At 36.8% G+C, this 26,979-nt stretch overlaps 3 protein-coding genes across 3 annotated transcripts; 1 reads left to right on the top strand and 2 right to left on the bottom strand.

Annotated features, from left to right (window-relative positions):
* Positions 1-11,629: 11,629 nt before the first annotated feature.
* Positions 11,630-14,035, bottom strand: LOC145579285 (uncharacterized). Its single transcript, XM_081636533.1, has 3 exons — positions 13,879-14,035; positions 12,533-12,883; positions 11,630-12,235 (listed from the first exon to the last, which is right to left on the bottom strand). Exons 1-3 carry the CDS (start codon positions 13,931-13,933, stop codon positions 11,901-11,903), a joined length of 741 nt encoding a protein of 246 aa, XP_081492659.1. The 5' UTR covers positions 13,934-14,035; the 3' UTR covers positions 11,630-11,900.
* An 867-nt stretch (positions 14,036-14,902) lies between these two features.
* Positions 14,903-17,509, top strand: LOC145579284 (pentatricopeptide repeat-containing protein DOT4, chloroplastic-like). Its single transcript, XM_081636532.1, has one exon. The coding sequence runs from the start codon at positions 14,978-14,980 to the stop codon at positions 17,414-17,416; it is 2,439 nt and encodes an 812-aa protein (XP_081492658.1). The 5' UTR covers positions 14,903-14,977; the 3' UTR covers positions 17,417-17,509.
* A 1,688-nt stretch (positions 17,510-19,197) lies between these two features.
* On the bottom strand, positions 19,198-20,819 carry LOC145579283 (receptor-like protein 51). Its single transcript, XM_081636531.1, has one exon. The coding sequence runs from the start codon at positions 20,767-20,769 to the stop codon at positions 19,495-19,497; it is 1,275 nt and encodes a 424-aa protein (XP_081492657.1). The 5' UTR covers positions 20,770-20,819; the 3' UTR covers positions 19,198-19,494.
* Positions 20,820-26,979: the final 6,160 nt, after the last annotated feature.

Here is a 26,979-nt window from a genome sequence, read left to right as displayed (position 1 = left end):
ATTGGCAGAATCAATTTTATTTTCTGAAGGTTCCTGATAACTTTGCTTTGCGAAGGACCTTCTATCTTCCTCATACCTGGTTTGATACACTTAGGGATAGGAGTTTAGGCAAGGTTGAACGAAAAGCCTTTCGGTTTTTTGAGTGTATTTATGTTAACGAGGGTAGACAAGTTAAGGCCGTTCCAAGGGAGTGGCTGCCCAACTGTAATTATATCCTGGGCAACGCTCCCCTGTCTCATGTCGGTCTATGCCATACTGATGCAATGGGTATGATTTAAAGTCATCATTGTTGTTTTTACCGTTTATCATTTATTTGCACACAGTTTTCGTGTTTTGCAATTATACTGTAATCCTTTCCCTGCATGTTTTACGCGTGCCGTGATAATAATAATAATTAATTTAATTATTTTATTATTATTATTATTATTTTATATATATATATATTTTTTAAAACCTTTCCCTGATGTGTCATTTTTATTACAACGTGTTGTTTTGTTTGATATTTCCGTTATTCTTATCGTTGGTTTAACCGTTCATCCGTCATGATTTTAAACAGGTGTTGACAAACTAGACAACGCCCGACTCGGTCTTTATCCTGACGGCAGCGTCAAGCATCAGTGCCCTCCCAACCCCCAGAATAAGCTCGAAAACCTTCCCAAGTTTGCTACCAGAGCTCAAAGGGGTAGGCGAAGAGACAGAAGAGACATGACGGCTATTTCCCAATCAAAACCGGCGGGATCCGCTGTTCTTCCCCTGAGGAGGGGTGGTGGTGCCGGTAAGTCCAAAAGGACCACTTCAACCAGCGACCGTGATCAGTCTAAGAAGCGAAAGACAACTCCCGCTTCTGACCAACAAGCAAAAGTCAATTTCTATTTTATTCTTATTCCCCCGAATAGAACATCAGCCCAAAGCTTCCGCTGCCGGGCTCAGCGTTGTGAATTTGGACGAGGATGACGTCGGTGATATCGACCTGTCATCCTTGCAGCCGCCCCGTTCTGAAGCCGAGAAGGTCATTACTGTTACCTAGGTGACCACTCAGGCTAACATTGGCTTATCTGGACTTAGCGGCCAGAACGCATTTGTTCCTGCCTCTGTGTCGGAGTTCATCGAGGTACCACATGTAAAAATTCCTCAAGAAGTAGCAGATGAGCTCTCGGCCTTTCCAGCTGGTAACGCCAGTGAGTCTTGGCGTCCAACGCTGACGGTGAACAGAGGTGAGTCTGTTTATTCTGACGATCCGTTATCTGGGGGTAGCCTTGGCTGGCGAATGCTGAAAGATCTACCCACTCCTGCCGACAGGCCTACTGGCCGTGTTGTGGCTCCTTGTGGTGAGATGATGAACAGCCTACTGAAGGTATGTCAATTCTTTATTTTATTTCTTCTCTTTTCTGGTTTTGCTCGTCCTTTTAGTCATATGCTTATCATGATTTGTTCCTCATAATAATATTTTTTTTTTTAAGACCGTCAACTCTGCTGTTGAGGTTGTTCATATGTATAGGCATTATCAGAGGCAGGCAGATAAGGCGGATCTTATTCTGAAAAAGGCTGATGATGAACACAAGGCCCATAATGCTGAGATTGAAGGTTATAAGGGCAAGCTGAAGCTGATGGAGGGCAAGGCCGCTGACCGTGACGAGCTATTCAAGAAGCTTGAGGATCAGACTCAGCTAAAGGCTCGAATTACTGATCTTGAGCAGCAATTGGAAGCCGAGAAGAGCGGCAGGAAGAGGGTCGAGGATAGCCTTGAACTACTGCGTTCGGAAAAGCCGGCCATAAAGCGTAGAGCTGTCAATCGGTTTTTACGGTCGGACTTGTACCGTAACAAGCTGGTTGATCGCTATACCGGCGGTTGGGTTGCTGCGCATCGGTGCATTTGTAAGGCCGAGGAGTGGGACGAGGAGAAATGGCAGGTAGTGGAGGATGCGTACGGTTCTGACCGACATCTATCTCCTACTAGCTATGAACAGGAGTATTTTGATGATCCTCCCAGCCTTGCTACAATGAAGAATCTTGACCCTCGCGGCCTTCCTGAAGAGGAATTTGATGACGCCCTACTTGCTACTCCTCCCCATGATGATGGTTTAGGGAAGGAGTCTGAGTCCAAAGAGAACTGAAGTATTTGGGCCGTCATCCATCTGTTTCTGTTTTAACTTAGTTACTGAAGAACTTATGTTTGTATATTTATGTCCGATAAGGGACAAGTATTTTGCTTATCTAACTGTTTTATTAGCACACTTTTTAATTACTATCGGCTGCGTATGATAATCCGTTCTCTTTTGATGACCATGCTTATATTTTTTGTCTGTGATATTTGCGCTTGTGCTTTTGTTAGCTGTCAATTTTGCTTGTTCTAGTTAATTTTGTTTATTATTCATAATACTCATAATACGCTTGCCCCGCAGTTTTACGGGTAAATGCCTTAGCATTTATTCGTGAAACTCAGTATTGTCCTTGAACAATATACTGCCGTGATGGATTTGAAGAGAACAAAAATCCGTTATTCCTCTTGAATCAATCCGCTCTTCCCTTTTTTTTTTTTTTTTTTGTTGTTGCGACCTTTAGCAGGCTGAGCAACGACAGTGGATCAGACCATCTATTCAACTCACCTTTAGGTGCATAGTTATCCAACCATCTCGGCACTTGAATGGCTGTTACGGCTAGCTAGGCCGTTTGCAAGTCCATATCGAAAGTGGGCAGATGGTTCTCATTTTTGCTGATTATTTCGCATTTCTTATTAACGGCTCTCCGCCAAAATAAAATTTGCGTACAAAGCGGTCCTTAGAAATAATAAGTACAAAACACATACGGAATAGTTATGCCGACATCTAAGTACTATTGGTACAAAATACATAGGATTAAGCATAATACTTTTTTAGGACAGCTGTGTTCCAAACATTTTTCAACTGGGTTCCCTCTAATGTCATAAGACGATAGGAGCCTTGGCGTATTGTTTCGTATACTTGATACGGACCTTCCCAGTTTGCCATGAATTTACCATCGGCATTCCCTTTTCTCGTTGCAACTGTTCTACGCAACACCAGGTCTCCATCTTCTAACGGCCTATGGTTGACGCGCTTGTTGTAGGCTTGGCTCATTCTGTTTTTGTAGGCTGCAGACTTAATGGAAGCCGTTAGCCTTACTTCTGGTAAGAAATCTAACTGCTGTCGTAATAATAAATCATTTTGGTCCTCGCAAAAGTGTTGAATTCGAAATGTCGGTAACCCTACTTCTGCAGGGATGACGGCCTCTGATCCAAACGCCAGATTGAAAGGTGATTCTCCTGTCGTCTCTTTTGTTGTCGTCCTGTTAGCCCATAATATTTCTGGCACCAAGTCTGCCCAAAGGCCTTTGGCGTCGTCAATCTTCTTTTTCAGTGCGGTTAGTATTTGTTTGTTAGCGGCTTCATCTTGGCCATTGGATTGAGGGTGACAAACTGCGGCATATGCGAACTTCACCTTATATATGCTGAGGCAATTTTTGACCGGATTACAGTCAAATTGCGAGCCGTGATCAAATACCATTGCTATCGGCAACCCAAATCTGGTGAAAATGTTTTTCCAGATAAACTTCTTCACCTCATTAGCAGTTATCTTCGCAACCGGCTCCGCCTCGATCCACTTCGTGAAGTAGTCTATTCCTACTATCAAAAATTTACGGCCTCCCGTTGCCGAAGTAAAAGGTCCGACAATATCCATCCCCCATTGGGCGAATGGGATAGGGTTGAGGATAGGTGTTAAGTCTTAGGTGGTTGATTTATCACTGGACCAAATTTCTGACACTTGTCACACTTCTTAACGTAGGATAGAGTATCCGAGTTCATTGTCGGCCAATAATACCCTCTTTTCATTGCTTCTAAGGACATTGACCTGCCGCTTGAGTGATTACCGCAATCACCCTCATGTATTTCTTCTATTAGTCTCGCTGACTCATATGCCGTTAGACATCTACGCAATGGCAGTGAGAAGCCTCTCTTGTACAGCATGCCCCGAAACATAATGAACTAGACGCTATCCTTCTTGATCCTTTGTGCCTCGCTTTTATTTGTCGGAAGTACACCCTGCAACTTATATGCCAGAATGTCATCATACCATTCTCGGCTTTGCGCCACACAATTTACTTCCTTTTGCTCTTTTTCGTCTATACTTTTGTGTTCCAGAACCTCAACCATCACTGTGCGTTCTAAGTTATTAAAACTTGAACTTGCCAATTTCGCCAATGCATCTGCCTGAGTGTTTTGCCCACGTGGTATTAGATTGATCACGAATTGATTAAGTGTTGCTGTCGCATTTCGGAGATTTTCTAAGTAGGCCATCATTGTCGGCTCACGTGCTTCGTATGTCCCATCAAAATGGCTTGCTACCAACTGCGAATCCGTGGAAAGCTCTACTTTCATTGTTTCTGCCGCTATGCATAACTGGACCCCGGCCAGTGCTGCTTCATACTCAGCCTCATTATTGGATGCCTTAAACTTGAATCTAATTGCATATTCGAATATATCTCCTTGTGGGGAAGTAAGGATTATACCGGCCCCGGATCCGGTTACGGCTGAAGAGCCGTCAACGGACACTTTCCAGATGCCGATTTCTTCCTCTTCTTCATTGTAAGAGGTCTCGACTATAAAATCGGACAGGGCCTGGGCCTTGATCGACACCCTGGGCTTATAGATCAGCGCGTATTCCGACAACTCAATTGCCCATTTCAGCAGACGGCCAGAGGTTTCCATCTTTTGAAGAGATTTCTCTAATGGTTGATTTGTTAAAATCTCAATGATGTGTGCATCAAAGTACGGTTGCAGTTTTCTTGCCGCTATTACGACTGCATATGCGGTTTTTTCTACTAGGGGGTATCGTCGTTCTGCAGCATTTAACACATGGCTTACAAAATATATAGGCATCTGCGTTTTCTTCCATTCCACTAGTAGTACAGCTGCTACCGTTTTGGGGGATGCCGAGATGTAAAGTTGTAGTGTTTCCCCCGTTTCCGGCCTTGCTATTGTTGGTAATGATCGTAGATAATTCTTAGCGGCTTCTAATGCTTTGACCTGCTCTGGTCCCCAAACAAAAGTCTTGTTTTGTCGTAGAACTACGAAAAATGGCAGAGCCTTGTCGGCAGATTTGCTGATAAATCTCGTTAACGCCGCCATTCGGCCTGTTAACTTTTGTATATCTTTAATTGACCTCGGTTGCGGAAGGCTGAGGATAGCTTCTACTTTGTCGGGATTAGCATCTATTCCTCTTTCGCTAACCATAAAGCCCAAGAATTTTCCGGACTTGACTCCAAACACACACCTCTCGGGATTCAGCTTCATCCAATAATGTCGTAGAGTATCGAACGTCTCCCTTAAGTCTTTAATGTGATCTGCAGCTAGACGGCTTTTTACAATGGAGTCGTCAACATAAACTTCGACATTTCTTCCTTTTTGGTCGGCGAAAACTTTATCTACAAGTTTTTGGTATGTTGCTCCTGCATTCCTCAACCCGAAAGGCATGGCTTTATAGCAGTAAACTCCGGCATCTGTGATAAATGCCGCTTTGTTTCGGTCCGGCTGATAGAGGCTGACTTGGTGGTATCCAGAAAAGGCATCCATAAAACTTAAAAGTGCATGGCCTGACGTGGAGTCAACCAGTCGATCTATTCTCGGCAAGGGATAGCAGTCTTTTGGGCAAGCCTTGTTTAAATCGGTAAAATCAACGCACATTCTCCACTTTCCTGATGGCTTTCTAACCATTACGACATTGGCTAACCATTCCGGATATGTGCACGGCTCTATAAAACCTGACGCTAACAACTTGTTCACTTCTGCTTGTATCGCTTCAATTTTTTCTGTTGAAAAGTTCCTTTTCTTTTGTCGTACCGGTCTAGCTCGCCTATCAACATTCAACTTGTGCACCATCACATCTGGGTGAATACCTAGCATTACGTCGGCCGAGAATGCGAAAACATCCGCGTTCTCTCTCAAGAGTTCAATCAAGTGGCATTGCATATCGCTATCCATATCGGAGCCTATCTTCACTGTACGATTAACAACTCCAGGCTGCAATTCGACATCAATTGTTTCTCCTCCCGGCAGTGGTCTCGGCATAGTTACGGGCCTTGTGTCAAAATTCGTCATTGCCAAATCTTGGGTAGAGAGGGATCGCTCTCTTTTTTTATTATGCAAGTTCGCTGGACTTTGTCGGCCAGGTTGCTTTAATGCCGATACGTAGCATTCTCTTGCCGTTGTTTGACTGCCTCGGATACGCTCTGTTTTGCCGATATTGGACACATAAACCATCGTGAGGTGATATGTCGATACCACTGCTTGTATATCATGAATCAATGGTCTACCAATAATAACGTTGTATGCTGACGGCACGTCTACAATCAGGAATTCTGTCATCACGTCCCGTGCCATCGATCCTTCCCCAATTCTTACTTGCAGTATTATACTTCCCTCGGGTCTGACTGTTGACCCGTTAAAACCGATAACCGGGTACGACACCGGCGTTAGGTACTTTCGACCTATCATCATTGCATCAAACACTCTTGCGAACAAAATGTTTGCCGAGCTGCCCCCGTCTACCAACGCGCGCTTGACGTCGCACCCATTGATTGCCAATATCAACACTAACGGGTCGTCATGAGGAAAAACTATACCCTTTGCATCGTCCTCGGAGAATGATACGCGTGGCATTGTCGCGGGTCGGGGTCGTTCATCTACTCCTAAAGCGTTCACCACATGCTTGAATTCCGACAAGCTTTTCTTTGCACCGCTAACGGAACCCCCATGCACGGGCCCTCCGGTAATTACTTCTATGGTTATCTTACGTCCAGGAGGTGCAGTACTGTAGACACCCATTTGTGTCTCCCCAAAACCAAACCCAGTGATGAATGCCTTGCACGTTGTGTTATTATCGAATTAGGTGAAAGTGATTCGAAAGTCGAGTGTTGCGGTTTAGTTTTAATTAAATTCTTTTCTCTCTGTTTTTGAAAATGACTTTATTTATTTGAAAACGTCCAATTCAGTTTATTTTGGTCCATGATAAGGGTCCAATAATGGTGTAGTTGGATGGGGTTTGGAAAGACCTTTCCAACGATATATTATAAGATCGATTCCGATGAATATTGAGGAAGTTATGGACAAAATACTAAACTGGGCCTGGTTAATTATTTGAAATGCGGCCCAATGATCTAGAGGAGGGCCCAATATTAATTATTATTCCTAAAATTATTAGGATTAATTATAGTTTTCTAGAAGTTTCTAGAAAGTTCCTTTTAATTCTAATATTGTTAGATTTAATAATTAATTATCCTTAAAAGATTTTTATTTGGAATAAAATATTGTTTTGTTATCTTAAAAATATATATTTATCTTCTGTACGGATTCCGTAGATCAAGTTGATTAAAGATCGGATTCCGCGTGAAGAAAAACGCGCTAATAAAGACTGTCGCCAAACGACAAGTCTGTCGCCGCGCGACAGACATTGTCGCGTTGCGACAGAGTTAGTTCCTGGCGACGGCTTGGAGTTTTATTCCTTATCAAATTCTATGTTTTTCCGGATTATTTTCATTATAAATAACGTCCGAATCTCTGTTTTCAAAATCATCTACAAACATCATTCATAATTCACAATCATCAATATTCACAATCATCAATTCTCTTCCTTAATTCTTTCTTTTCTTTCTCCCTCTCTTTCTAGATTTTTTCAAAATACAATATTCCGCATTCACAAGACTTAGAGTCTCTTAGCCAAGTTCGAAGTTGCCTTCGCCCAAGACGTGCAAGGTTGATAATTTCTGAGGGTTTGGTCCAAAACTAGTCTAAACTTTATTTAATTTGATTTCAATTTAATTCTTTAATTCTTTAATTGTTCTTTATTATTTTCATTGAAGTTACTAACTTGTGTATTTTTGTTATTAGAAAGAGGTACGAGGCTTCAAAGTAAGTAGATTAGCTTACTCTCTATTTCTTTCACAATGTAGAAAGCATGCTTGTTATTGTTATATTCCTAGTATCATGTTAGGATGTATTTAATTCCTAGTATCATGTTAGGATGTTATTTAATGCTTTCTAGTATCATGTTTAGGATGCCTTTATGCTTTCTAATATCATGTTAGTACCATATTAGGTTTTAAGCTTTGATCTTTATTGCTTAGTGACATGCTAGGATTCGTTATTAATCTTGTTAGTATCATGCCTAGGATCTTGCTATTGTATTTAAGCTTTATTATGCCTTATCATGCTATTATCATCGTTATTGATTTATTATGTTGCTTGATATGATTTATGTTTTATTTATTGTTATTGCTTGATCACACCTTTTATGATTGTTAAAGGGAATTTGTACTTGAAATCACGCTTAATAAGATAATTAATAATTTGGTTTAGGCTAATGTGATTTTAACTCAAGTGATCGCCAATAATAGTCTTATTTATGCATTAATATTCAACCAACATAGATAAACAGGGTAGGTTTAATATAATGTTTGTATGTTATTCGAAAAGCGCACATGAATACGAGCAGAACAAAGTAGAGGCCTATTTTATAGGGCGGGTCCTTTCTTTTGTAGATTTGATTCGTACCCTCATCTCCGGACCCTGTTTGGTTCAAGACCTTATGGAGTAGTTGATGGTCCTTTTGGATTGTCTTTTGGGTTTACAAGTTCCTAAAACTTGTTGGCGACTCTTTTTGCTCTTTGTCTTTCCCTTTGGAACGCCACCGTACTTTAGTGTATGATCACAGTGGGGTTCAAGTTTGGGGTTGTCATGATGCTTGAAATATTCCCTACAAGTACCTTGCCGATAAGAATCGGCATGGCTTGGACGATAGGTGTCATCTTGTGTTGACAGGTCTCCTTGCTTCCGATATTCGGTTTTTCGGGCCAATGGTGCTGATTGTCGGCTGGTTCCCCCCTGAGACCGGTATTGGGAGAGGTGTCCCTTTCTAATAAGGTCTTCAATGTTTTCTTTCAACTGGATACATTCTTCGGTATAATGGCCGACATCTTTGTGGAACATGCAATATTTCTTTATATCTCGGCCCTTCGTTATCATTGGTGCCGGCCGGGTCCAATCTTCCTTGTGCTGATTTATTGAATAAATAGCGGCCCTTGGTGTGTTCAGTTGAGTATAATTATTGTACCGTCCCAGACCTCTGGCAGGTCTGTTCGCTTTTTGTGGGTTCTGCCTTCTAACCCCTTCCACCGGGGTTTCTACTGGTACATATGTGTTTTGTCACCGAGACGAGTCTGCCGAGACAGTCTGGTTGCCTGCTTTCAGAAGTTCTTCGCTCTTGATATACTCATGAGCTTTGCTGAAAGCTATCCCCAGGTTGGGGAAGGATTTCTGCGCCATGTATCTCTTAAAATCACTGTCGGCTAGACCACTCATCAAAGCCATGACGGCTATCTCTTGCTGTAATTTTGGAATGGTATTAACTTCATTATTGAAACGCCGAACGAAATCTCTCAGTGATTCGTCCCTTCTTTGTCTGATAGACATGTGTTCCTCTGAGGTTCTCTGTCTTGCACTGTTGCTCACATACTGACTTGTGAACATCTCAACAAGGGTCTCAAAACAGTCGATAGACCCGGGTGGGAGATTAGTGAACCAATCTGAGGCAGCCCCTACCAGCGTTGTAGGGAAAACCTTGCACCATACCGCGTCAGTATCGGTATATAGCAGCATATGGCTTTCAAAGGCCGCTACATACCTCTTTGGATCACCCTTGTCGTCATAGGTACACGCCGGCATTTTTATTTTTTCCATTTGTTGATCAAGGACCCCTTGCGTAAAGGGATACGTTTTTAGTCGAATGATGGCCCTGGCTAAGTGCCTCGGCGGCCCGCTACTGGCCTCCTGTCGGTATGATTCTGATTCCTCCCTTTGCGCAGTTCTTGTGACCTGTCGTTCAGAGGGCATCACCACTTCACGCGGTGGTGGTTGTGGCTGAGGCTGTTGTTCGGCCTGATTGAACCGATCTTCAAGGTTGATAATTACGGGCGGTGTCGGCCTTCTTTGTGGCTCTCTCGTGGCCGCAATCCCGGCCTCTTTCCTTTTTCGGGACATTGCCTGCATGACTTTGGCCGTTATCTCTAACTCTTCCGGAGTGAACTCTCCCCAGGGATCCGGGATAGCCTGGGTTCTTTCCGGTGTTAGCGGTATGTTTACCGTATCCTTATCAAGAAGGTGGGTTTCATCCTCCACCGTTATTTCCGGTATAGTGTTTACGGCCCTGTTGCCAGCAGTTGCCAGGATGCCACTATCAAAATTCCGGTCTTCTGATTCTGGGATGGGTGTAGTTTCGGTATTTCCTTCCATACTGTGGGAGGTCTTTTTTGGACGATAGAAGTTATTACCCCCTCCTTCTAGCGCCAATTGTTCCGGATAAGTTCCGATACCGAGATGTCTTGGGGTTGGTAAAGGTTTACCGTCCAATTTGATACCTGCACAGTCAGCACAGATAATCTAGCCCGGGGGTTATCCAGGAATAACCGCTCCGATGCTAAACTTAGTAATCTGAGGAGGAAGGTTTGAAGAGAGAGAAAAAGTGTAGAGAGAGAGATTAAGAGATTGTACCTTCAATATGAAAATGTGGCTGGGTATATATAGGGGGATAACCAAGCAGGTGCCACATATCCCTATAGGTGGCGCACCGACCTTATAGGTGGCGCACCGACTTGTAGGTGGCAGGTGCCTGCGTGGTTTTAAGCTGCTCTCCACGTGGCCGAGAAACCGGCTATTGTGGATGCTAAGCTAGTTTGTTAATTGTACATATAATTTGTAACATTAAGGTGTCTATCGGCCAAACGGCTATGTTGTCGGTATTATCCCATACATTTATTATTTCATGTAGAAGGTAGAAATAAACTCTTACAAAAGTACACCATAAGCTTAAATTAACTATCTATTCACTATCATTAATCCTTCATTGTTCTTGCTCGAAATAACACAGAGATGTGGCACCATTCTCAAATCTCACTGATTTACTTATTATTACTCTAGTCGTATGTATGAACCATAAAGTGAACTTAAATAGGTGCCTCTCTTTTTTAAGGTTATTGGAGGAAGGAGGTATAAGGAAGATAAGTTCATATACTCGTAATATAAGTTCTGATAAGGTCGATAAAGGTTACTCAAGTTCAATTTACAACTAAAATGTGAGAACGTGACTAAATAAATGATATCCAAGTTCAATTAATAGCTAATAACAAGGTCTACTCTGTTTAGTTTTAGAATACACCGGTTGTTTAGTCTTTGAGGTGACAAGATTCGGTGAGTTTAGGTTAGTTCAAATAAGTGATATTAAGGTGAATTGGACACACCTTCAGTCTTTGCTCGACCAATCTGTTTCAGCCAGAGTACAATTGTACATGATATTTTCATCACTCAGTTACTGAATACACATTCAAATGGTATCTACAATAGACTTTCACTTTGAACGTCCCGAACAATGGCATGCCTACTATTGGACTGTGTCTGAAGGCCTGAAGCTTCTAATGGTCTCAGATGCAAATAAGCATAGCCTAGATCAACAGTGATCGAGTCAACAATTTATAGATCTGTCAATCCTGCATATGAGCTATATGATAAGAAACTACTGAATATGATTTGTTTATCAGCCTTTACTTTTACTGCTTAACACCAAAAGACACAAAAAACCAATTATCATATCAACAAATGAATAGATACAAGAATACATTTTCAAATAGAAAGAGATGAGTATAAAAGAAAGCCAATATTTCGAGCAACAAATGTTGCATGACAATGAGGCTGTATGAACAGAATCAGAGAAAGCTAGATAGAAAACCAAGATTGATAATTTTTTATCTGCATCAAAGTCAACTTTACTCCGTTTTTTTGATTACTGGAGCCTTCAAATGCTGGAACTTCAATCATAGGAGACAAACTACACATTTACCTAGGACTTTAGCAGTTTTACAAGCTCACTCTTCTTTAGTTTGGAATAACCTCTGATACCTCGTTCTTTGGCGAGCTCTTTGAGTTCACTGAGCTTCATTCCTTCAACATTTAAAGACTCTCTGTCAGATTCTGAGCTTGACTCCTCTTTATCATTCAACTCAACTTCATTGCGTTGCAATGCTGTTGTCAATGGAATTGGAGACTTCTTCACGAAATTGGATGGTGGACGAGTAAACTTTGTAGGAGGAAGTTCTGGGACATATATTGATTTCTCCTCACCGGTTTGTTTCTTGAGATTGAACTCTTCACTATGCTTCAATTTTGAACTCACAACTGCCAAGAGGAGAAGATTTTGTACACTCACAGGTTAGCATATCTACAGAGCTTGACTATTGAAGGAAAAAGGTATTTATTTCAATAATTTGCTGTTAGCTTAGCAAATTGGTAAGGTTTAACTTTGTAAGATCTGGTCTATCATAAGCCAATATCTCTAGAGTAGGCTATGATAATCAAAATAACATACGAGAAAAGCATCTAGCAGATATACTGGCAATATTACTGTGTACATTTGATTACTTGCATACCTATCTATCTAGTAGTGCAAAGAGGCTGAGATGACTACTAATTCACCTTTTGTTTCCCTGGTTGATTGCTGAAGAAATTCCAAAACTGAGGTTTCAACAGAAGAATCATCATCAATTGTTTGGGTACTCTTGCTATAATCCCCACTTCCTGATTCCCCTTCAGAGATTTCAATCTGTATGCGTTTAAACAACGCTATTAATCTTTCCCTTCTCGAGGACTTGCTGTCAGATGTTATATGTGTTCTAAACTCGTCCTCTTCAAATGCTCTTCCCAAAAAACTTTTCCTTGAGGAAAGATTACCTCCCCAATTAGGTGTGTAAGCTCTGATGCTCGTGGTTTTATTATGAAATAATAGCGTCTTGCAAGATGCAACAGGCAGTAATCTGCATACAGTCTCTGCCAAATATAACAAGCTGCATCAAAAAATGATGACTCAGTTTTCAGTCCCAATTACGCGTACATTATTGAACCACAACCCCAATCAGAATTTGTAGCCTCTACAGTTAATCTTTGAAGCTGACACAGAGCTGCTAGCACAATCATTCTTAAAATATAAAGGAAAAATTGGCCGCAACAACACCAACTATGACAAAGGTGCGTGTAGCAGCACAACCTTTCAAGGGTGCACTCAACATCACAAACTATGCACTTGGGTGCACATAACAACATAAATACCTCCTTGTGTTTTTTGACATAGCTTTCAGGTGAATCATGGTACAATTTCATCCTTTCACACCAGAACTTATGTGAATTCACTTTAATTAACAATATTACAAACCCAAATTCTCCACCCACCCTTATAAGAAATACTTCATTGTGGTCTAGTGAAGGGGCATTAGGAATATATGGTTTTGGCAAAAATGCTAAAATTAAGGTGTAGCATAGTCCAAAACCGGACTAGAACTAGTTGGATCAAGCGATTTTGGGTACCACTTCCAAAGACTTTAACCAACTAAACTGGTTGACATTTAAATTTATTAATCATATTATAACTTCTTATTTTCCAATTTAATCAATTCAATGATATGACAATTGAGTTGAATAGCCTTAAATTTCTTGTAATCAAAATACAAATTAATTTTATTTTTTTGTTGGGCATTATGATGTTGTAGAGGATATAAAGAAGGGATTTACAAATTACAATCAGATTAAAACCCAAAATAATATCACTTTCTACTACAAATTAAATGCTACCACACTAGTTCAAATTACACTATCATCGTGATTACGTACTTGTATTGATTTCGAATGAAGGGTATGCAGTAAAATAATTGTCTTTCATTGACACATAACATCCAATTTAGAATCACAAAGAACTATTAATACATAAACTAAATAGGAAAGAAAAAGCAGAGACAAGATTGAAATAGAGATAGAGAAAAGGTTAATACCTCCCAGGAATAAGGAAGTGGAATTGTTGAGGACAGAGAGAGCAATTGCCTCCATTCTCAGCGGATGAGATTTTCCACTGCCTGTAAGCCTCAATTTTTCAACTTGTTTTTATGTGACCAAAACATTTACAATTTTATTTATTATTTATTTTTCTATTTTTTAGTGAAGTATTATATTTTCTACTAGTATTTATTTCTTATAAACCAAATGCGAGTAAGTGAATAGCACATTCAAGGTACTATAGAGTTGAAGGTACAAAATTGTTATTTTGATTGAAAGCTCCTTAACCAGGGTCTAAGCAATCCAATAAAGAAGAGGAGAGGAGAGGACAATTATAAATCCAAATAAAATTTCATATAATTAAGGATTTGTTCATTTCAGCTTAATTTCAGTTCAGTTCAGTTCAATTCAGCTCCAATCAGTTCAGTTCAGCTCTTAATTTCCTTCTCTTATAAAATATTCATTTCAGCTCAGATCAATTCAATTCAGCTCTAATCAGTTCAATTTAATTCAGTAAATGTGAACAGGCCCTAAATCATGGACATAAAAGGTGTTTTTTTTGCTCTCTTTTTTCTCTAATACGAGACAACTCACTTATGGTTTTAATTAGGTAAAGTATTATAATAATATAAATATGTAATGCACCAAACATACAAAAAAAATAATAATAATAATAATAAAAAATGAAAATGAAAAGAGCCCATCCCACTTAATATGTCATATTCACGAATATTAACGGGTACTTGGGTAGATAACATCAACAACTCTCTCTTTTACTACTTCCACTTAAATCATTTTTCCCTAGTATTATTTGCAAACTATAAAGTTGCCCAAATTGTAATATTGAATTCAACACTCAACATTTAACTAACAAACTTTCAATTTCTCCACATTTTCCCGCCCTCATTATCCGCCATGTCAACCATGACAAACACCTTGTGGGTTTCTCTTCTTCCTCATCAAAATCAAAGACAAAATGTCATCAATCATATCAATAATCCTAACTTATTCTCCAAACACATTTCAATTATCACTCCAAAATCATCAAATTCCATCTTATCAACCCCTGTTAAAACCTCAGTTGTGCTGAATAAAGCAATGTCAACCGAACTCGCCGATTGCAATCGCAAAAAAATTCGGCATTTTTGCGAAGCAGGAAAGCTTTCAGAAGCTGTAGATTTGCTCTGTAGTTCACCAGCATCGGAATTGGAGTTGGGTACTTATTGTTTAATCCTCCAACGTTGTGCTGAGCACAAATCATTGCGTGAGGGTCGTCGAGTTCATTCAGTCATTTCGTCGAACAGTTGGCAGGCAGACAGTGTTTTGGGTGCAAAATTAGTGTTTATGTATGTAACTTGTGGAGATTTACTAGAGGGTAGGAAAATCTTTGATGAAATTGCCAATGAGAAGGTTTATTTGTGGAATATTTTGATCAAGGAGTATACAAAAGCCGGTGAGTTTAACGAAGGTGTATATTTGTATAACAAGATGAAGGAGTTTGGAGTTGAGCCTGATTCATATACATTTACTAGTGTTTTTAAGTGTTTTTCTGGATTAGGGTTTTTGGAGGAAGGTGAAAAGGCTCATGGGTGTTCGTTAAAATTGCATTTAGGTGGTATTATTGTGGTGGTGAACTCGCTTATTAGTTTTTATTTCAAGTTTGGGAGGGTTGAAAGTGCACAGAAGCTGTTTGATGAATTGCTTGACCGAGATGTTGTAACATGGAATTCTATGATTAGTGGGTATGCATCGAATGGATGTCCTTGGAAGGCAATCGATGTCTTTGAGCAAATGATTATTACTGGTGCATTGCCCAACTCAACGACGGTGATTTGTGTTCTTGCAGCTTGTGCAGATATTGCTCTTATTAGGTTTGGTAAAGTGGTTCATGGTTATGCAGTGAAAACTGGTTTTCATAAGGATCTGACTTTTAACAATACATTACTTGATATGTATTCGAAATGTGGCTATTTAGATTGTGCTATTAGAGTCTTTGAAAACATGGGTGATCGAAATATTGTGTCATGGACTTCCATGATGGGTACATATGCACGAGAAGGTCGTTCTGATGCTGCTGTGAAGCTGTTTCATGAAATGAAAAACAAGGGTATTAGACCTGATACCTTTGCTATGACTACCGTGTTAAATGCTTGTGCATCGAATGGATTGTTGGATGATGGGAAGGAGGCACATGATTATATCAAAAAGCACAATATGCAGTCAGATGTATCAGTCTGTAATGCTCTGATGAACATGTATATAAAATGTGGAAGCATGGAGGATGCAGAATTAGTATTCAGTCAGTTGCCTGTGGTAGACACAATATCCTGGAATACTATGATTGGTGGTTACTCAAAGAATGGCTTTCCCAATGAAGCTCTGAGTTTATTTCTTCAAATGCAACGTGAAGTGAAACCCGATGGTATAACCATAGCTTGCATATTACCCGCTTCTGCAAGCCTAGCCGACTTGGAAAGGGGCAAACAAATCCATGCCTACGTGCTCAGGAACGGGCATTTTTCTGATCAGTATGTTGCTAATGCACTTGTTGACATGTATGTTAAGTGTGGGCGTCTAGCCTTTGCAAGATTAGCATTTGATAGGATTCTTAGCAAGGACTTGATCTCATGGACTATAATGATTGCCGGATATTGTATTCATGGACTTGGTAGTGAAGCTAGTTTCACCTTTAAAGAGATGAGAAGTGAAGGGATTGAACCAGATGAGAATTGCTTCACATCTGTATTATATGCCTGTGTTCACTCGGCATTGCTTGATGAAGGAAAAAGATTTTACCTCATAATGTCAGAGGAATGTAAAATTGAGCCCAAACTGGAGCATTACATTTGCATGGTTAATCTCCTTGCTAATGCTGGTAGGTTGACAGAAGCATATAAATTCATCGAAAGTATGCCACTGAAGCCTGAAGCTGCTGTTTGGGGTGCTTTACTTCAAGGTTGCAGAGTACACAATAATGTCAAACTAGCAGAGAAGGTGGCAGAACATATCTTTGAGCTTGAACCTGATAACGCTGCATACTATGTGCTTGAAAATATTTACGAAGATGCCAAAATATGGGAGAAGGTTGAATGGTTAAAGAACAGAATTAGCCATCTTGGACTGAAAAAGAATAAGGTTTGCAGCTGGATTGTAGTTAAGGAGAAGGTTCAAATCTTTTTGGCAGGAAATCCTGTTGCACACCCAGAGTTCAAAAAGATTGACACGTTCTTAAAAAAACTAAGAACTATGATGAAGAATAAAAATGTCTCTCAAACAGCAAAATATACATTGAGTAATGCAGAGGAAGTGAAGAAGGAAGTATCTCTTTGTGGACACAGTGAGGTGTCAGCTGCGGCCTTTGGAGTGTTAAATTTGGAACCAGGGAAGACCATACGTGTCACAAAGAACTCAAAAGTCTGCCACGAATGCCATGAAACAGCCAAGTTCATGTCAAAAGCTTGTCGTAGAGAAATTCTCTTAAGAGATTCTCAGCGTTTCCACCATTTCAAGGATGCGCATTGTTCTTGTAAGTGTTAATGTCAAGGAGACTATATTAGAAAATTCGCAACTTATAAAAAATGCCTACAGAGCTCTTTCTTCTATGAGCCGCTGATCAATGTAGAATCTAGAGTTCAGGAGTTAGCATTGGTCTAGAGAAAAATGTATCTTTCACTGCAAACTGTACTAAAACCAGTGCTAACGGCACTGCCCCTTGTACGGATTGTAATGCCGCATAATACATTAATATTAGAATCAGCCTACATTGATCAGCATTCAGGAGTCTTAAATGATACAACTAAAAACGTGAAACAGCTGCAATTTGTCTGCACATACTTGGCAATAATCTTCCGAGGAATTATTTGGCAGAGAAGCCGTTATATAAAAAGGTGTAATTTGTCTCTCTGCAGCAATATTATTGTTTAGAGGCTGATAACTGATAGCCTGGCCTTGCTGTCTGAGATGTAGGATCACATGAATCTCTTCTTGGTAAGTGATTAGTCATGTTGATAACTCTGTTTTTTAGTGGATATAATTCATTTGAGTTGTTTGATTAGTTGACAAGTTTAATACGGCAAATTGGTTATGGCTGCCACAGCCCCGTCACATGCAAGTTTTTTACGGAGTATATTATTGCTTAATTTACGTCCTTTTAACAATTACTCAATAGCAACACGTATCGGTAGAATTTTTTTTTAATCGTACACTCGAGAGCACCGCATCATATTTTGATTCAAATGAACATGATTAAGTTTGAATAAATTATGAGCAACTACGGGTCTGTTCTCTACAGCTTAATTTCAGTCCAGTTCAGCTCTAATCAGTTCAGTTCCTAATTTCCTTCTCTCATAAACAATTCATTTCAGCTCTATAGTAAATCAGAACAGACCCTACATAATTTGTAATTAATGATAAAAAGTTCCATATACCATCTTTGCATTCAAAGCTGTCAAAACTGACTTGACATGAGAATGACTCGACTAAACCCGAGAAGAACAGACCACAGTTGACGAAACCTAATCGACACACCGATTTAACAGCTCTATTTGCAACTTGCAAGTCTTCAGGAGAGAATAAAGGATTGTAGGCAGGCAAAGCAAAGAGCAGAACAGAAAGGGGCAGAAACCAGGAGGGAATAACATAACAACAATAATTAACAAGTTCTAAGGTGAAAAAAGAATCGAATTAGGGATTTTTTTTAAGAGCTTTTTAGCTTTTAGTGCATGAACCTCCTGCAAAAGATCCTCTTATTAGATCTGCAATTTTTTGGTCTTAAAGAATATTGCATCCTCCAATCAATTGTAACGTACATAATAGTTAACCTTATAGAAAATTAATATATCTAGTACTAAAGATTATGTATAAAAATGAAAAATAGTAGCATTGCTAAACATTAAACCCCACAAACATTAATTCGGATCAGAGTAACACACTAACACCAACACCGATCAACACATAATTTTATCGTGACTCCCGTATTTAATTTTGAAAAGTAGCTCTTCAAGATAGCAAAAACCCAAAATTTCAAGACATACTTATCAATTAAGATAGAAAGAACCTTGCCAGAGTGCAAAGAAATATGAAAATGATTGAAGCAAAAAGAAACTTCTGAGCTTAACTATACTGTACTTTTTACTTGATTACTTGTAATCTACATTAACCAATAAAATTAAAAGTAATAATTACGGTCCCTGTGATATTGGATCAATCCAGCTAGGCAACAACCATAAATATATAAATTTTTTTTTTGCTTCATCCTATAACAGCATTAATAATTATGCAGCCATAATCTCAACATCCAGTATATAATCAAGATTGACTGCCAATTTTTTGCTGGCATATCAATATTTCATATTAATAATATTTTAAAAGATGCAACAAAATAACAAAAATAATCACACCAATATTGAAAAAAATAATGGAAAAATACCCTTCTGGCTTCTCCTACTCCAATTTTGCCAATTTCCACTTTTGCTAATTGGCAATGTATAGAGCTAAAAAAAAAAAAAAAAAATTGACCCCTTTTTTCTTTGTTCAATTTGACAATTTTCAATAATCCAATCTAATCTAATAATAATAACAAACCTAAAAAAAAATATATATAATCTCTAAAATAATCATGCACACCTTCTTGATAATAGAATTAGGAAAATAATCAAGAAAACAATAGAAGAAAGAGCAATAGCAACACCAAGAACAACCTTATTAGGACCATGATGTCCACCTCCTTTCTCACTTGAAGAATCCTCCGAAGTGCTATCATCCTCATCGTCGCTCGAAGGCGATTGCGCCGGAGGCAACAATGGGAACCCATTCTTGTCACAAGGAGCAATACCAAGTTTCAGTTTCGATGACAATGTGGTACGATTGTAACACAAATTGGTATTGTCCCCAATCTTGAAAACCACTAATTTCTTGATAAATGACTCATTGAAGGGTAAAACCCCTTGAAAATTATTCTTTTCTAGATTCAAATGCTTCAAACCCTTCATTTTACCCAGAAAACTTGGAATACTCCCGTTGAACTGATTAGACCCCAGATCAAGGGAAATTAAGGATGGAATTGATTTCAGGGATTCCGGAATCGGCCCAGATAAGGAATTCGACGAAACTGAGAGGTTTCGCAGCTCAATGAGGTCACCCATAGTAGAGGGTAACTCCCCAGTGAGCTGATTCGAGGACAAATTGAGATGTACCAAGTTCTCAAGTTGAGTAATTGAAGTAGGGATCTTACCCTTGAAGAAATTACGGGATAAATCGATGTGCGAAACATTCGCATTCCATGATTTACCCGGTAAACCCCCAGTGAGATTGGTGCGAGACATTACGACTTTGTACACCTTACTAAGATGAGCTACAACAATAACAGGACCGCTCGCTTTGATTGGAACATCAATGACAGTAAGATCTGTAACATTCTCCAGCTTACTAAGCCAGACTCCTGAGAGCTTCTTCAGACTGTTTATACAAGTGAATGTTTTAATATTCGAGGCCAGCTCGGAAGGGAAGGGGACAGGTGCAACAGGGCAGTTGATGAACTGGAGATCTTGCAAGGTAGAGAGTGATTTGAGGCCGGTAATTGACAGTGATATATCATCGGAACAATTGATTAAGTGGAGAGAGAGTAAATGGCGGAAAGGTTTCGCGGTGTCGCAACGGATGGCATTGTGCAGGGAAGGAGGATTAGAGCAAGGGTCTTTGGAAGTGGGGATGTTGAGGGATTGAAGGGCTCTGAGTTGTTTTGGGTCAAGAGTTGAGTGTGCGGTGGTTGTTGGCCCGGAGGAGGGTGGTTTTGAGGGGGAAATGGCCGGAGTTAGGGTGGTTATTGGGTGGATATTGTGGAGGAAAAGGATCCAGAATAGGAGGAGAAATGGAGTTTGAGTTTTCTCCATTGAAGAATCAAGGAAATAAAATGATTTTGGGTTTGGATTGAATTAAAGTGGGGTTTTTTTTTTTTTTTTTGGAGGAGGGAATTTATGTGATGTGGTAAGGATTGGAGATTTAGAGGGTGGAATGCCAAAAATGTCCTTTGGGAAAGTTTTGGTTTAAAATTTTGGGTTAAGTAGACTATTCAAGTATTTTCATTAAATTTAATGGAAAAGATTGACCGTTGTTAACTTAATGTGAAACTAACATGGAATATGGATCTTTGGAAGTTTGGTACTCAATCTACTCTTAAAATAATTGACACTCATTTTATGGTTAATTGTTTTTTGTAAAAAAAATTAGTGTGAAAAACACTTTAGCTATTTTAAGATCATTACTCTTCAAAAAGCTATTATTCAGATCATTACTCTTCAAAAAAATAAATAAATATATAGATAAATGAAAAAATTACAACATGTTGCCATCTAGGCCATGTTATATTCACCTTTGAAAAAAATTAGATCAAGTAATAAAGATTAATAAGTTCAACTAAACTCAAATCAGTTGACCTTGTATGAAATTATTAAAATGAATTCATAGTGGTAAATTTAAATCTAGGCTGTCCCTTTTAACCCTTAAGAATTTATCATTCTTAAACTTATCTTGTTTAAATTTATTAGCCAACATTAAAGCTTATTAGTCCTAAACAACAAAACTAAGGTAGTCATAATACTCATAAATCATAATAGGACAATTGACTTCTATTTGTATGTTTTTGAAAAATTATTTTATTATTTGAAACACTAAATTTTGAGATGAGAGACTAAGGCCCCGTTCTTTAGAGCTGCTCTGCTCTGCTTTGCTCTGCTGAAATCTGCTCTGCTTTGCTCTGCTCTGCTCTGCTTCAATCTGCTCTGCCCTGCTCTGCTCTGCTTAAAATTAATACTTAATATTGAATTATTATAATAATAATGTATATTTAATAATAATAATAATAAATAATTAATACTTAATGATAATAATAAAGATTTAATAATAATAATAAATAAATAATATTTAATAATAATAATAAATATTTAATAATAATAATATATAATTAATATTTAATAATAATAATATATAAATAATATTTAATAATAATAATAAATATTTAATAATAATAATATATAATTAATATTTAATAATAATAATATATAATTAATATTTAATAATAATAATATTATTAAATATTAATATTTAATAATAATAATATTATTAAATATTAATATTTAATAATAATAATAATATTAATATAATATAATTAATATTTAATAATAATAATATTAATAATAACATAATTAATATTTAATAATATAAATATTATTAATTATAATTAATATTTAATAATAAAATTTAATGATTATAATAGTAGTAGTAGTAGTAGTAGTAGTAGTAGTAGTAGTAGCAGCAGCAGCAGCAGTAGTAATAATAATAATTGTAGTAGTAATAATAATAATAATAATAATAATAGTAATAATAATAATAATAATAATAATAATAATAGTAAAAATAATAATAATAATAATAATAATAATAGTAATAATAATAATATTAGTAATAATAATATTAGTAATTATAATAATATTAGATATAATAATAATATTAATATTAATGAAATCTGCTCGGCTCTGCTATGCCCAGAAGCTCAAAAGAACAGGGCCTAACAGATATAACTTAATTAGTTAAAATCACCTAGATTACATCCACGCAAATGATTTTGATGTATCCCATCATGAAAGGGGAATAAGTGAACTTATTGCGCACGTGATATCATTTTCATATGCCAATTCAAGTTAGTAACTTCGACGCAGTAGTAAATGCTAAGATTGTAACATACTAACATGATTGTTATAATTTATACGCCTTAACACACATCTACATATTTCGTACACGTGATATCATTATTAATGAAGGCTAATAGTAGATTGTTATACACTTAATTACACTTTCTCAAATTTAGATTAGAATATCTAATCAAGCAAACAAGTGTCCCTAACCTATTTTAAAACCCTAGATTCTTTCTTTATATATTTATGACGGTTGATATATCAAATAAATTTGTCTAGAAGAGAGTCTATTTTATTTCTTTCCTTCAACACCTAGTGGAATAAATACAAGATTACTCAATTTATTAGTTTGTTTGGGTGTGCTATAGTCTTATCATTTGCTAATAACATACCAAATATAAAACAGTAATTGTGTGGTTTAAATTTTAATACAAGGGCAAAGGGAATTTTTGGTAAAGACAGATTTTTTAAAAAAAAAAAAAAAAAGGGAATATACAAAGAGTCCACTATTCGTAGTCAATGCTCTATGTACTTGGGGTGTTTGGACAACAACCCTTTGGGCTTTGAGTCTCTATCCGCTAGCTGTAGATTTGTTAATTACATTACCCAATTTGTGTTATGTCCTAATTCCTAAGACAATTACCACCAACTTACCGACCCTTTTTTAAGAAAATGTTGAACTTCTTCCTCTTTCTTTTTATTTATTTTTTATTTTTTTTATAGTGCAAATAATGTTCGACTTGTAGGGTTGTTTGTTTTGACACTAATAGATACAGCCAAATTTTCTTACAAAATTAGTGGATTTCCCCACCCCCCCTAAAAAAAAAAAAATAGAGATGCTGAAATTTTCTGTCACACTGTTACACTCATATATTGTTTGTCAAGTAATACCTATATTTTTCCCTCAAAAAAAAAAAAAAAAAAAAAAAGTAATACGCGTGCAAGATGTTGAAGAACGTAAGTGTATGTAAGATGAATTAAAAAAAAAAAAAAAAGTTGATGTAAAAAGATATACGAGTGTAAGAAAAATTGGTGAATAAAATAAAACAATATGTAGAAAGATGTAATTATTGTAAGGTTAAAATGATAAATGTTATTTTGTGACTTGAAATTTAGTGGAATGGTGAACCTTCAAATCTTGAGGTGATTTTAGATGGAGTTGATTGCTTGTTGTAAGATATTTCCAACGATAGGTCATATGCTTAATTTCAATAAGAAACGAGAAAGTTATGGCCGTTTTATGAAGAACTGTCGAAGCCGAGAATTTTTTTGACGAGTGCTTAGACCAATAATTTTAGAGAACTTCATCTACAAATCCTCTAGGAAAATTTTTGTAATATAACTTTAGATTAAAACACGCTTACTCAATTAGCTACAAGCCTATAAAAACGCTGTAAATAGGGGTGTTCATAAAAACCCCTTATTGAAAGATTGTTTTGAAAAGTCGAACAAATCAGACTAATAAGCAAATAGGTAGCCAAAACTGAAAATACTAACAAAAATGTTCCATGACGTCCATCAAACAAATAAAGATAGAGGTTAAACAATTCGGTTACTTTTCGTAATGTAAACAAAACAATTCTTTGTCAATAAAACAAAACAATTCACTTGGAAAATCAATTATTATTATTTTTTTTTTTTACTCTATAAAGTTTAACAAGACAATTCTTTGTCAAAAAATCAAATTTTTTTTTTGTAATAAAAATAATATTAGTCACACTTTTTAACTAGTGTTGGACTTCAAGAGGCAACAAAACCGCTAACATTGAAAATTAAGTCTTTTTGGTTTTGGGCTAACCCAAGATACAAAAGAAGTACTTCGTAGATTGTACTTCGCAGTCCATTAGCCCAATTTAATTAAGCAAAGTCTACGATCACAATTTCGCAAACGTGTAGGGTTGATGTATAAATATTGTTTTGCTTAGGGCATGTTCATATTTATTGAACTGAACTGATTGGAGCTGAACTGAACAGAACTAATTAGAGTTGAGCTGAACTGAACTGAACTGATTGGAACTGAACTGACTGAATAGAGCTTAAATGAATATTTTATGAGAGAAGGAAATTAGAAGCTGAACTGAACTGGACTGATTAAAGCTTAAATGAACTGAAATTAAGCTGAAGTGAACAAGCCCTTAATCTTCAATACCAACATTTTAAGTTTTTTATTTATTTATTTGTAGTTGTAAAGTCCATTAGCCCAATTTATTTACTCTATGTTTAATAAAACTAGGACCTAGCTTAATAAGTTTATACTAAACTAGATTAGTCCCGTACGGTGCACGGTTTTAACAAAAAAAAAAATTGCAGTATAGAAATACAAATACAAATAATCTTTTCAAATTTGTCATAAATTCATTGTTAGAAGGTAAAAATCCTAACACATATTTTTATACTCGTATGTCATAAGTATGTATAAATAAATAACTTTAATTTCTTGTTAAATGATCAAACATGCATCTAAAATAAATTAATAGATAAAATCATACGCTTATGTAGTTAATGATATACTTATAATACATTCAATAATGCTTTCTATATAATTGACCTAAAGTAGCCAACTTTTAAATTAATTAACACAACATCCAAATTGATGAATAACCAAAACCCTATGATGTAGGAGCTGTAAAGACTCTGCAAAATCAAAATACTAAGTCAAAATTTCATAACTATCAATCATCCTACTGTTGGAATAAGAAGTAAAAGAGAATATAAATAAACGTTGAAAATAATACTGATATTTTATTATTGAATAGAAAATAATACTGATACTTGCATACTTCATTCAATTATGATAGATGCCTCTTACCCTACAATAACAAACTTAGACTAAAAAATAGATAATGCTAGTACTTTATTTGAGAAGATTAATATGGCACTAAAGCACTAACAACCTAATATCCATTAATTTCTAACTTTTAAGCACATAAAAAAACTTAATTACAAATTATTTTGAAGGAATAATATTGAAAATGAAATTGGGTTTACAAATTTGGTCAAAAAAACTCAATTAATAAGAAGCTAAAGTAAGGTTGATTGTACTCCATAATTTAGAAGAAAATACGTATCACTAAAAATAAATTATATTTAAATATTATCATTCAATATTTAACATAGTCAAATGCATAATCCCAAGCTCAAAATATCTATTTTTCACAAGAAACTTAGAACTAATGCCAAGACAAATTAGATAATTAAAAATAGATAATTGAAAATCGAATTGAAGAGTTGTATTCCAATTTTCTTGAATAAATTAGCTTCTTATGAAATATCACAAAAAAAAAATGACATCATCAAAGCTTTTAGGCGGGAAAAAATTTAATAGAAAAAGCTTGTACAATTGTAATGTCAGCGGTTACTACTTTAGTATTAGTTATAGATGTGCACTATCTATTTCCTAGAGTAAATATCTTGTGATTCATCAACGCTTGCATTGCAGGCCTTATAAAGAATCCATTACTCCTCACCCTTGTAGCCACAATATTTTTTCAAATGTTTATAAAAGCTTTTGACAAATAGTGATACTCGTTTGGTTTATTAGCCTCCTCCTCGACAGCCTTCAGGAAAGAAAAACTTTAATTTAGTTATGGAGAGAGTACGTATTAAATGTAAATACATCTAATTGACACGATAATTGAACAAAGCCAAACATATAGACTTACTTCATGATAATACCGCAGGAGATCCTTGCATTCCTTAGTACGCATACCTCCAGAATACATGTGGGCGAGCTTTACCTCACTAGCTTCATAAACACCAATCTCTTTTCTCAATAAATCATAAGCCTCTATTTGAGATATTCCCGTTTCTTGCCTTCCTAAAACCACTAAGAGTTCATCCGTGTCACGAATTCCTCGTGATATATATAGCAATTCTCTTTAGTACGTCATTGTGTTATGATCAAACAAATAATTCAATCAAGTGACTCAAATGTCCATGTACATATGTAAAGATTTAACATCTTAAATATTTCAAAATTCAATTTATTGTTACATAATGTTTTTCGAATTGGAGAAAGAAAAGCGTTTAAATTACCTGAATCATACCCTGATCCGAAAATCCCTGCTCCAACAATAAAATCAAACAAGCTTAAAATGAAAGAACAAAAAATAAACAAACATCTTGTACGAAGGAGTTTTGAATGAAAAAGGGAAGGTAGCACTAAGCACTAATTCATCTCGTATTTGATGGTTGGCAGGTACTAAGATCATACAGTATTAGGTATATCACCTCAATTATGGAAAGAATAAGCTCCAAGAAGGACTTGCATACATAACAAGAGTAATGAGCCGATATATGATACGATTCATACGAAGTATAAGAAATCATTCTAAATATTGCAAAACACATCCTAACATCAACATACAAATCAACATTCCATTATGTTTTTAAAATTTTGCAACATATTCA

This window comes from Chenopodium album, chromosome 14, assembly GCF_948465745.1.
Source record: "Chenopodium album chromosome 14, dcCheAlbu1.1, whole genome shotgun sequence".
In the NCBI taxonomy this organism is placed as follows: domain Eukaryota; kingdom Viridiplantae; phylum Streptophyta; class Magnoliopsida; order Caryophyllales; family Amaranthaceae; genus Chenopodium; species Chenopodium album.
Note: the sequence above shows the minus strand (reverse complement) of the source record. Positions and strands in the feature narration are given on the sequence as shown.